Source organism: Pollicipes pollicipes, unplaced genomic scaffold (assembly GCF_011947565.3).
Source record: "Pollicipes pollicipes isolate AB1234 unplaced genomic scaffold, Ppol_2.1 Scaffold_7261;HRSCAF=8764_pilon_pilon_pilon, whole genome shotgun sequence".
NCBI lineage: Eukaryota > Metazoa > Arthropoda > Thecostraca > Pollicipedomorpha > Pollicipedidae > Pollicipes > Pollicipes pollicipes.
In genome coordinates, this window is record NW_023597054.1 from 7458670 (window position 1) to 7471945 (window position 13276).

The 13276-nt window shown below is 48.1% G+C and overlaps 1 protein-coding gene across 1 annotated transcript; it reads left to right on the plus strand.

The window, feature by feature from the left end:
- The first annotated feature begins 442 nt into the window (after positions 1-442).
- Positions 443-12574, plus strand: LOC119112128 (malectin-A). Its single transcript, XM_037236161.1, has 4 exons — positions 443-916; positions 3271-3453; positions 4083-4140; positions 11367-12574. Exons 1-4 carry the CDS (start codon positions 566-568, stop codon positions 11591-11593), a joined length of 819 nt encoding a protein of 272 aa, XP_037092056.1. The 5' UTR covers positions 443-565; the 3' UTR covers positions 11594-12574.
- The last annotated feature ends 702 nt before the right edge of the window (positions 12575-13276 follow it).

The following is a 13276-nucleotide window of genomic DNA, read 5'->3' on the forward strand; positions in this document are numbered from 1 at the left end:
ATCTTCGCTGACAGCCACGGTCTGACTTTGACCTGCGATAGGACAGGGACCTTGGAGATTGCATATGCTGTTTTATACCATAAGATCCGCTATGTAATTGCCTACAGCTATGAAAAGTGTAGCGCGGCTACACCGCGCCGTTTGGAGATCAATATGGAAAAGCTTTCGGCGGTCAAGTTGACCCCCACCCGGGCGCGTGTTAAGGAATGCATGTTCTGGGTGTCCACCTCCCTCCCACCCCTTTATCTAGCAAGCATTGATAATATTAACTGGGCCCAGTGAGTCACCTTGCTTCCACGGAACTCTTATTTGCTTACCACGCGACAGGAGCGGCTCATTTCACTACTCAGTAATTAATGTCAGCAAAGTAGGCCCACCCAATATTGATATATACGTAGCCTTGTGCACGTTTCGGCAGCGGCGTGGAACGCTGCGTGGAGGAATGGGGGAGGAGGCGGTCGTGTTGGGTGGCGATATCGTAGATGGGACTGTAGTTTGATTGGATGTGTTTGCGACGGGTTCTCAAAAATAGTTGTTGCAATTGATATATTTTTTAGCGTTGATTATGGGTCCCAAGCGGTTTGCCTTTCAGTGGGTTTTGTTATGTCTCCCCATCATATCATATGGTGGGCCCAGCCTGAAGGTTATGTATGCTGTCAATTGCGGAGGAGAAGCCCACACAGACTCTAACGGGTTTGTGTACAAGCGTGATCCACTTATGGGAAAGATAGGCACAGCATCAGACTATGGAAAGCAGCTGGATATCCAGCGTGCACCACTGTTGGACAAGCCATTGTATCAGACTGAGAGGTACCATCACAGCACCTTTGGCTATGATATTCCTGTCATTGAAGATGGTGATTATGTACTCATTCTGAAGTTCAGTGAAGTCTATTTTGATGCTCCAAACATGAAGGTAATTTTGGTTTCCATTGTGGATATTGTTTGGTTGTTGCAGTTGAACACTGGTTAACTGTGATACTGTATTGGGAGTGGCAGGCTGTCCCCAAAAATGCTAGCACACTTTATGTAAATGCATCTTCTATTCATCAAGAGTACAGATAAGTTGAGGGCCAATTCAAAATAAAAGATCAGTAAAGGCAGGTTTCAGAATGCTTCCTGTAATATAAATTGCCTCTGTAATATAAATTTGAGTTGGCATGTTCTCACATGATTGATACTTTGTTTTTGCTTCAGGCTATATCAGTAGTTATTCCAGTATTTTTTCTAGCAGGGATAGAGCTAGGAATATGTCTTAGGTTCTTGATGGTACTGCTCCAGGTGGTAGCCCTAGCCTTGAATTTGCTGAGAACAGGAGAATGGGTGCAACTGGGGGTATATATTGCTATGGTGATCTGGTCTGAAGGAAGTATTGACTGTTGATATTATGTTGCAACATTGACTTTTGTAATTCCAAATATAGTGATTCTATCAATTTTGATAACAGAAGTATGTCTACACCACACATAGAATGAGACTGGTCATCACATTTCCTTATAATGTAAGCTTGTTGTTGTCTTGAAGCACCATAAGAAAGCATACCAGCTTTCTGCTTTTGTACCTAAGTTATAAAAATGAGTACAGCATATAAAGGTTTAAAGCTGCACAGATAGCAATTAATGTAGCTGTCATGGAAGCCCATTGGGATGTCTCTGTCTGCACTATAACAGATTGTCATTTTTGTGATGTTCTGCTGATGACAGCTGCTAGTGATCTGGCATCCTCTCAGGGATTCCCTGGCTTCTGCAGGCAGCTAGATTCCACTCAGTTTTGGAAGCAAATCACCTACACTCACCATCAATGGCCCTGACATCAGGTGCACAATGTTTGTTTCCAGTTCTGAGCTTCCAAAAGCACTTGCTCAGAAGGGAGATGAATTGGAATATTACAGTAATTTAGGTGTTACAAGGGGTGAACAATTTTTGTGTTTTATTTATCCTTCTGCAGCAGCCTTGTTCAACCTAAGTAGAGTGATCTACACATATTTATGCCTGGGCCATTATTTTGGAAGACAGGGAAAGGTTCATAGTGATAAATCCCATGAATTCCAACAGTGATGTCAAGTATTGTGTTGGCATGCCCCATGGTAGTCCTTGCTTGCTAGTGACATTGCAATGAACTGTGTGAGGATTCCTAGGTTTGTCTCCCTGTGTACCTGCCTCATAAACTGTCTGTCCGCTCTAGCTTCATAAACAGTCCAATTTCAGTGCATTCCCAGTGCTTGCCATTCTGAGCTGGCACTTGAGCTGATGCTGTCCAGTGTCATTGCCTGTCCAATTCTTCTGAGTTGACACTGAAGCTGGCACTGCTCAATATCAGTGTTTTCCCCTCTGAGCTCACATTGGAGTTGAAAGCACAGTATTAGCAGGCAGCACAGTGTCAGTGCTTGCCCAGCCATTCCTAGCTGACACTGCTCAGTGTCAGTGCTTGCCCAGCCCTCCTGCACTAACACTGGAACTGAGCCTACCCAGCATCAGTGTTTGGCCAGCCCTTCTGAGCTGACACTGGAACTGATACTGCCCAGTGTCAGTCCTTGCCTAGCCATTGTGACTTGGCACTTGAGCTGACATTGCCCAAAGTCATCGCCTACCCAGTGCTTGCCCTTCTGAACTGACACTAAAGCAGGCACTTCTCAGCCCATTGGCACCCCTCTGCAGCATTGGACTGGAAGGATTGGCTTTGGAAGTTTAGGGGCATTTCCCTGTGTGTCTGTGTCTTCAGCAAATGCATTTGGGTAGCTTTCTATAACACATGGATATTCATTGCTGAATATGAGATGAAAAGCCTGACCTAGCTCAAGTCTCCCTGGAGTGCTACTGCACACTGGAGGCCAGCCTGAATGATTTGTTTCCCTCACCATACACTTCTTATGGTGATTCAGAGTGTTGCAATCTAACAAAGTACTGACTTCAGCATCATACACCTGTAGCTGACCAGCATGATGTGATTGAAGATGTTAGATATTCTTCAGAAGTTGGGATGGGTAATGTCTGTAGGATTGAGTTTTGTTCATGTCCGTTAAGCATCCAAATGATAAGATAATTGGACATGGTAATAGCATATTCACCACTCATTGTGTACCACCCAGTTAATGTTGAGTTTATTGCTGTTACTTTATATCAACTCTAGCTTCCATAATAAGTGCAACAAGTGCTTGCCAAAGCTCAGTACATTTTGAGGAATGGTTGTAATGTCTGGCTATATGGGCATGCATGTTCATTTTCTGATCGCCACCTGGACAAATAACCAGTGATTATGTCTCTTTTCCAGGTGTTTGATGTCGTGCTGAATGGCGACCATACGGTGGTGCAAGACTTAGACATCTACCAGCGAGTGGGGAGGGGAGTGGCACATGATGAGGTGGTGCCACTGTCCATACAGAATGGGCGCCTCAGCTATCGTGGTGATGAGTCTGACATCCAGGGAGGAAAAATTCGGATTGAGTTCATCAAGGTACATGTTGCATTTTCAAAGGTTGTGAAAACCAATAATACCTGTTGTTTGGCAAGCAGTGGTGGAAAACCATGTGTTATGCTTTTTATCTTATTATCGTTCTGGTCCTTAGATATCATTTGACATTTACCATAGTGCACTGTCCAAATCAAAGCTTATGTTGCAGCATTAATTCAGTATGATTGTATTCATTTGTTTAAATTTCTAACTGGGAAATTCATGGGTGTGGTTACTGCGTGAATCATGTAATGCCTGTACTCCGGCTGTAAGGGACCGCAGTGAATAGCCGTGTTGGTAGGTAGATAATGCTGTTCATCTGGTGGCACGGAAAAGGCGGATGTCACTTCATGGAATCGAACGCCGGACCTTGGTTCACGTGTTGGGTGCTGTATCGTTGATTAATGAACACCTGACATGGTGTGCAAGGCATTATTTCATCATTGGACTATAGAGATAGCATAATATGCAATTTACTACCACAATAGCTGATCATGCCCTTGATTTTATTCATCTTTTGATCAGTTTGTTTCATTGCAGTGTCTGTTTTTTAGTTTACTTTCAGCCATATTCGGACAAAGCACCTGCACCTTGCAAGCACCTGCTTCCCTTGATTTTAAATGTCTTCACAGGGATTCCGAGACAACCCGAAGGTGAATGCCATTGTTCTGTTGAAAGGAAACCTGGAAGGTAAGATGCTATGCATAATTATGCGCAAGTATTCTCAAAATCTGCATGATTTGGCAAAGCAAGTTGATATGTTGCTGCTCATACAAGGTGTTAATTGATGGTCATCGGGTATGTCCTTCATATGTCTTAGAATGGACTACAGAGGTGGCTCATTCTGTGAGTTTCAAATGGATGGAAAATGAAAGGACAATAGGACATGCGAACATAAGTTATGGGATCACTCTGTCAAGATGGTATCTTATGCGAAACTAACGCCAGAAATAGATTGTTGTGGTCTCTGTGATCTTGGGAAACCATTCCGCATCAGTGCCACCGGGTGAGAGTCCCGGGGCCGGTGCACTGTTCGGCTTGGTTGGCACGGGATGGTCGATATGAAGCTGACCAGAGCATCAATCTGGCCCGGGGTGGCCTTGTTGTACAACAGGGAGGACCCCGCAGTTGTATCGGGCAAGGGCGCCGGAGGCAAAGTTTTTATGTAATCGCTGATGATGTGACCGATGATCGCCCTATTCTGTGTGATAAGAATAGGCCACACTTCACCAGTTTTGCGTAACAAGCGCTCTGAACCGGAGGCCTCCCTCCGTGAAACTACTCGACAAATGGGGAATGAATGGTTGCATCCTTTTGGAAACCTGGTTTAAACTAGTGCAGTGTGCATGTTTTCTTTTCAGGTATTTAGAGGCATGCATAAATTTACCGTTTTCTAAATCCGTAGGCTTTTAACCCCTGACAACAGTTAGGTACACTGAAGCTTTCTTTTGATTTCATGTGGTCTTATTGTATTACCTTCTGAAATCTCCGAATTTATCGGACTGCCTATGACGGACTTGGTCTCGAGCAAAACCTGCGATCTGGACGGACTTTTACGTCATGAAAAAAAATACATCAACAGCGCACTCGGGAGAGAAGTGGAGAATAGATTTGGGCTTTCTGTTGGATTTAACCATAGCGATAAAATCTCATCCATTCTTTCGTATCGCTGTGTTGAGACTGACGATCACTAATCTACATATACACGACATTTTTAGAGCAGCGACAGATTCAGGATTTCCAAAAATGGGCTTTTAGCAATGGAGGATCGCAATGCTTAAATGTAGCACAAATGTCATAGGAAAGCGTTGCATGTTTTCAATTTATGTAGTCCTAATATTTTCGTTCAACGGATGTATTGGAGCAGCGTTCACTGTAAGCAATGTTTGTTGCGTGAGCTCTGGCCATTTTATGTATTTGATGAAGTCTGGTCAGCGGTATAATTTTGCGTCGAAAGCTGAATTTGCCTCAATGCCCGGCACGGGCCATCCTGCACGGTGACGTCCTCTGACCTTAAAGATGGCTGCTGTCACCGATCGTAGGCAATACCAGCCAGGGAAAACAGCGAGCTGCTAAGGTGACTCTAACCCACCCGCCACGTGTGGGTTAGTGAGAAGGCGAACGACCCAGCCAATCGATTTATGGGGACGGGCAGTGCAAAGAGGAGCGTTCGACTATCTTCTTCATCTTGCGATGCCTGTATCCATCATCGACCATGTCGGCCGGCAAAATGCATGTTTCGTACAGCGTTGACACGCATGCAAATATTAGTAGTATTCATTACGCCTCGTGTTCTGGTAGCTGGTGTCGGCCCTGGCATGGTACATGACACTGTGCACCATCTGAGCTGTGTTGTATTGTGGCCACATTGTTATCAGTAAGCAGCCCTTGGGAAATCGCGCAAATTCAAATCTGAGCTATATACTACCAGCACCTTTTGCTGGACCTGCACCGTCGTTATCTCTATCCGCCTCTGCAATATTTGGGCATTTGTCATTGAGGACATATTCTACAGTAGGCTAGCATGCATCAGGTATAGAATGGGACATGTATGACGTTAACACAACTTGGTTCAAGTGATTGGACAGAATACTTGTAGCAATGTTAGGTACCATCAAACGGTAAAGTGATCCTGTCTCTGGCAGTTTGCAATTCAGTGCGTATGTACCAGGGAGCAGTTCTGGGCCCTTGCGGCAGGTATGCAAAACATAGGAGGTGATACACACGGGAGATACGCAAGGCATAGGGGACGACATACAGTTTCTGGCGTGCAGAATAGGAGCTCGCTGTCACGTTTAAATATCGCATTGACGGCGGGTTAGGTATCCGTCCCCCGTCCCCCCCCCTTTGACCTTTGCAGGAATAAAGGCCAGATCATGTCTGGCTGGTGATCGGGGCCAGACTTGGTATAAGCATGTTAGACTTAACGAGGAGGAACTTCTAGTATTGTGTCACTGCATTGTAATATGGTCTTCCTATGGTCCCCACAGTTTGTTCACCGAATGCTATCACTCATGACCTTTGATGGCATATCGTCATCATAGACTACTGACACAATTAGACCACAAGCTTTTGTCCATAGCAGCATCTACTCTACGGGCGTAATTTATCGGATTTGTGGGCTCCTCATCCGATAGCATCGCCTCTCCAGCGGCGAGGGGCATCTTTACCTCAGAAGTTGTAGGCCACTGACATAACTTGACGTGGAGGTCCGCATTTTAAGACGTTGCACATCATTGCCGGTGCTGCTTGGTCCCATTTGCCCCTATGACTCCATGCGGTCACTCACATACGCCTACTGACATTTCGACCGTTTGAAGCTGGAGTCTGACAGTTGCTGTCTTTTTGCCGTTTTTGTATAGTCAAAACCGACAAATAGATATTTTTGCTCCATACAGCATTCTCGCAACGTCCCGTTTACTCTGGGTGAGCTACATCCACTAACCATGACTAGGCTTAAAGGTATGTTCCACATTTGTATGGGCTTTTAACTGAAATCGCCATCTTGAATACCTTTCGGTGCTGTTCACAATACTGTCCTTTTTAAGAAACCTAAGCCTCTAGCTTCTGAGCTACACGCCCGCGGAAATAGGGAAAGGTGTATCGGGAGAATATGTCTAAGCCACCTATGCATTCGTAGGGTCATAATAACGTCATTCCAATCCTGCCGTTCCATAAGCCATGCGGCGATGAAGGCCAAGCAAATACAATTGCCGAGGCATTCGCATCTGTGGTTGATGAGCGCGATCTCCAGATAAAACGGCCGTCAATTGGCCCTCAATCAATCTTGTGCAAGGTACGATGACGTAATCAACCCGTGGCGCGTTGGGGAACACATTTACTGAACAGAGCATTGTGCTGTCTGGGGCAGTCTTTTCCACTTAAAGAGTGTACCAATAGTTAGAGGTGAGCTTGTTTCATCATATCTGATGCTTGCTTCAGTATCTTCAAACGTGAAACATTCCCTTTAGGTGCCTACTGATGACGGCTGTCCGAGCACCTAGCGTACAGCCCGTATGGGGTCCCCGTGCGGGCTAATTGTCGTCGAAAAACCCAGGTGTATGTATTTTTTCCCAATGATGTTCAGTTTCCTTGATCCTCTAACATTGGAGTGGTCAACGTTTGCCGAAAAGGCTAATCGAAAAGAAAGAAATACGATCACTTATGTTATCACATGTTAGCATGGTCAGTGCTTTCTATCCAGTCAAAAGACCAGTAGCAGCACGCTAGCATTACAATAGCGTGACCAAAATATGTGTCAGTTTTGTGATGATCGGTGCGAAAAGGTGCCTCTTAATAGTCTTTTCAAAAATTGTATCTGAACCAGCACACTAGCGGCTGAAGTAATTGGCATGGCTTGTACCCACAGCTGACCGTAACATAACGCTATCCAGCCGTTAAAAACCTGCTAGCGGAGCTGTTCCTGTCGTTGCCTGTCATCTCTAAGTGATAACGAATATCCTACCATGATATATTAGTGTGGCACGTCTGGGATCTGACATTCCTTGAGATCAGGTACGTGTCCAAAGCATGTGGCATGCCTTGAGGTCCAACTTATGGTTATTACTGTCTTTTTCAACTTCCAACCCAGCGCACTCCTAGGAGTAGCACCGCGTTCTTACCTAGCAAGTGTACGGCGACTTGGGTCAACGTAGGTCCCCCACCCAGGCTTAAGCTGAAATTGACGTTTTGTTAAACTCGGTTGTCGCACTATCCACTGTTGTTGTCAGTCAGAAATGCTACGAGAATACAGCAAGTGACCTCGATCACCTACACTGAGCTGTGACAAACACCTCTGGTTTATACAAGACGGGAAGATTGGGTTCTTGTAACATCATTGATTGATAAATTCACTCCCAGGTAAGCTCATGTGGTCTCCGGCGAAAACGCGATCAAATGGAGCAAATGTCGTTTTTGCCCGAGGTTATCTGACTTCCGTCCTCGGGCACCAAAATAATCCCGTAAGTTTCGTTAGGCTTTGCATGGGCTTTCGAATGACGTTTCGTTCTTTTTCCTATTCCTTTCCAATGTAGCAATGTCAGGGATAGGTACCTAACACCTCCCTCCCCCGATAGGTACCTACCACCTTCTCCCTCCCCCGATAGGTACCTACCACCTTCTCCCTCCCCGATAGGTACCTATCACCCTCTCCCTCCCCGGTAGGTACCTAACACCTTCCCCTCCCCCGATGGGCACCTAACACCTTCTCCCTCCCCCGATAGGTACCTAACACCTTTTCCCTTCCCCGATAGCGTTAATTGACCGACTTGGTTTGGCGTACAAATTACGTAAGTTGCTCAGTGGATTAACCATGAACATTATTGACATAGATAAAACAGTAGTATTAACCTTATTCCTCGGAGGAAAACCAGGAGAATGGGGATATATTTGGGTTGATATTTCGGCAACATGCCTTCATCGAAACAATAGTTACAGTGCATTCACTTCTGCTGTTGTTTCGGCAATGCATGTTGCCGAAATATCAACCCAAATATATCTCCATTCTCCGGGTTTTTCTCCGAGGAGTAAGGCTACTACTGCTGTCTTATCGACTTTGGTTTTAAATTCGGCTAATAACTAGTTTTCCAGCAGTACGACCTAAACAACCCAAACGCAGCTCGTCATTTTGGCATCAGCACATATCAGTCCTCGTCTGCAGCTGATCCCAAATAATGTCGCTCTGGAAACAATCAAGGGGGTGCCGGTAGTGTAGTGGTTAACGTGTCTGCGTCAGGCACTGCACGTCTGAGAAACCAGAGGTACGGGGTTCGATTCCCCGCGGTGCGCGCCCTTCCTGCCAGGGTGAGAGGCAGGCGACGCCATATAGCCTCAGCAGCTGAGTGCGTCGTAAAGCCCCAATGACATGACACATGACATGGAGATAAATGTGTAATTCAAGCGTCACAATTGCCTGACACTTCGCTTTCGGTCACATCTTGGCCGCGTAGCGGCCTTGGTGTATGGGGATGCATGGTGTGAAACATGCAGTGACAGAGTGGTTGCTGACCATACAAACATGATCGCATCAGTGACAGCTGCCGTTCTCTTCAGCAACTCCATTGGGAGATAATGGAGTCGAGTCTCAGTGCTCCAGTTGGTTTTGGCGCCTGCCTTCTGATTCATCCAACCATGGCGGCTTGGGTTCCAGTCACTGACGTTCGCTTTGTTCCCCTGACAGTGATTGCCTGCCGTGGGTGGCAGCGGTCGCGCTAAATGTCAGGTGGCGTCAGGACAGGACGGGAAGTGCCGAGCATTGCGGCACGATGAGCCCTCGCCGAAAAATTCATTGTTTTGACCCGGTATCATGCCATCGAAAGGTGGGGTCAGTGTTCGCGCAACAAGCAACGCCTAGCGTTGGCGCTGATCTCAGAAATCCATGTAATGAAAAGGTTCCGGCTAGAATCTTTTAATTTTAAGGATGTCTCTTCACCGTATTGTCGTACGCGTAATGCGCTCTTGCACGGTTCAAGGAAGGCACTATCACCAGGCAGCCACGGTTCTTGACGTGCAAAACTACGGTTCACGTAGAAAGGCACTCGTGCAGCGCGGGAAATTCGCAGGTCACCCATGATCAACACGCAAGTCGGCAAACGAATGCTAAGCTTACTGAGCACCACCCGTGTAAGATTCACTGCAACTTTATGTGCGCGGGGCGTCGGATGGTGGGTTGAAGCGTATGTTGGGTGGAAATGTTAACGGCTGGCTTTGTCACCTAAGACTGTGCCGTGGAACGGTTGTTATCAGCATCTGGAAGATGAATTGACGATGACTGGAGTTTTAGGGCGCGCCGCTGTGGAAAGATGAGGTGGTCCGCCCAGTGCCCGGCCGATCTTCCGTGGAGCCGACCAGCATGCGACCCGCTGACCCCTCCTGTTTAATGGTCTTGTGAACAACAGTCGGTGGCAAACCACAGCCCCGTCTGTTCTGCCGACGTGGATAATACTAGTGGCGGGGATGCAGGGTCTTAGCCGGTTCGAGGGGTGCAGACCTTCCGACTTGCAGCAGCTGAACACTTTCAACCTTGAGACATCATGCTCGTGTTAACTTCCAAGAAATACAAGCAGCAAAGAAACTAGTGCTGAAAAAGCTCAAGGCTATAGCCGGGGTATACTTATATTTCTTGTTAATGTATGATCTCAATGTCTCTTGCCTTTTGTCCACGCTTCGCAAGTCGTCTTTCTCTCAGGCCATTGCATAGTTGGGGCCCAGAAGTTATGGTCTTTAGCTTCAAACTCAGGAACGAAAAGCACGAGCCACGAAGCTATGTGCAACCAGCGGCGGGTCAGTCCGTGGGTGCTGAGTAAGACGTCAAAATAAAACAGACAGGACAGCCCAATTTTTAGCTGATGGGCGTCATTTGGTCTAAATGGCAAAAAGGCTTAAATCCAGGGCAACATCTTGTGGGGGCCCAGCGCATCGGCCCTGGGTTGAGGCGCCCCCAAGTGATGCAAAACTGCCTCCTTGTTTCGGCAGTCAAACGTGTCTCGATAGAATGAGTGTTGCGACTTGGGCCTGCACTGTGATTGGGCCAGCGGCGGCGCTGTATGTGTATGAGGGGCCAGTATCGACTGGGAGCATGGATCCGAGAAAGATCGGCGGCTGTGCTGAAAGCCCGGAGGCGAGAGCGACCAGTGTTGGTGTCGGCAGACGGTGACCCGAGAACGACTGGCGGCGGCGGCAGACCTGTCGCGTCTGAGAGCTCTAAATGTGGATGGCAATGTGCTGCTCTGCGTTTCCATGTGACGACGTGATTTTTGGAGGAGCTGACCTGCCAAGTCGGGGAGGGGTTTAGTTGCACGTTGCTAAGGCTACAGCACCAACCAAACTATATAGTCATTCGCCCCTGCCTGCCACCAGCGACGCGTCGTATTTTCGTGCGCTGACCGTATGATAGCCGATATTATGTTCACTCGCAGAGGTGCCGCTGCTACCGCCGCTGCCGGACGTCGGCGCTGGTCCGACCGCTGAGGATGAGCCGCTGGCCGAGGAGCCCACCCCACCAAGGCCATCCAAGTCGTCCAGCCGGCCCAGCGGCCCGCGCACGCCCGACCCCTACTCCAGCGACGAGTCATCCACTATGCTGCCAGTGTTCGTGGCAATTGGCGCCTTCATACCCGTCCTGTTCTGCCTGTGCAAACTCTGAGGCGCCGCTCGGTCGCCGCTGTGGCAGTGAGCGGGGCGCGTCCTCACCGTGGCGTGCGTGCTCGGCGCGAGCGCTCCGGGCGCGGTTCGGGGCGGCTCAGCCTGGTTGTGATGCTTCTCGTGAAGCGTGCCATTAGCGGGCGCGGGGACGTGCTGCCACGCCCGTCCGGCCCACAAGCATCGCACGTGTGCTGTGTGAGTAAGAGTGTATTTTCAATGAACAGAAATTAGAATAGAGTGTATTGCGCACCGCAGTTCACTTGTCTTCGGAGTTAGTCTGCTGTGTCGTGTCCATCGTGGGTCAGCGATTGCCGACTCCCCGACACCCGACATTCTTGCCAGGATAAGTGATTAACCAAACTGTAAGCCGCGCTACGACGTTCATATCGACAGCCGGCAACTGCCCACCAACTTAAATGGCAGCGCGTCAGCGCGGTTCCTTTGGGCATGCATGCGAAAAACATCCAGTTGTTTTGTTGCCATTTGGCAGGTGTCCAAGCGAGTGTTTTAGTCATGTGGCTGGGGTTTGTTTGCGTTGGGTTTGTCAGCACTCCACCACTTACTCCATGTTGTCACGCACATAGGGGCGGCTGGCTGGCTGGATGCCATTGCACAGGATGCCACCCTGCTTGGGAACGCGTTGTGAGGAGGCATCGGATTTCCTGGAAGTGATATCCGCACCAGCGCGGGGGCCCGGGCTCCGCGCAGCAACGGTGGACGTTTTTTCATCATATGATTGGGACTTAAGGGCGCGCTTAGTGCATGAAAATTTCAACTCGATAACTTGTTCAAATTATCTATCGAGATCCCAGAACTCTACGAGCAAATAGACCAACTGGGTTATGTGAATTGATGCGGGCTGTTGTTATCAGGATTGGGCGTTCCGTTCAGGCCGCCGTTCTTGATCTCGTAATTTGTTCGCCGTTGTGAATTACGAAGTGTTGTTTGTTCCTGAAATGAATAAACAAACCCATCTCCGCGGGCATGACAGACCATTGACTAGAGGAGCTAGAAAGCGTATGTCTAGTTACTACTTGGGTCATCTTTAGTCGCCGCGCACATACACGAGATCAGTCTGGGTTTTTCATAAACTGTCGGCACAGCCGGGCCGGATATCCCTCAGGATAGCTGAATGAGATTATAGCCTGTCCACGCCTTAGTCCACTAACCGAGGGGCTACGACGACGACGCGGCCTGGCAGATTATGTCCCTGAAACCAGTGATGCCGCAAGACGGCCGCGTATTGCGGTTAGGTACTTCCGTACATTGTGCAATGAAAGCTATCTTACGGTACCAACTGTTAATTCGGAACTGCCTCCCGCTCTGCTCTTCGGGGTCACCACATTTGCGAGTCCCAATGCACATTGCTCTAAACTCATAATTTCTGTTCAGAGTCGCAGCGTTTGAGGTTCTGAACACAGGCGCGCTCTGGCGTACTCTCATGCACATACACTGCCAATTTCTGCGTACTGGCGCGTGTCTGCATGCGTTCTGAACTGAACTGGCTTCATGACGGTCCATAGCCCGTTGCGGGGAGACCCTACAAACTTACACCAGTGTTCCAAACCAGGGCAGCGTGGATTTGAGTGAGTTGGCCAGAGTTGTGTCCGACTGTAGCTGAAGCGTAAGCTGGCTCAAGAGCCGACCATTTCGTGAAAAGTCGTGACCTGAGGGGGTTCCTTAC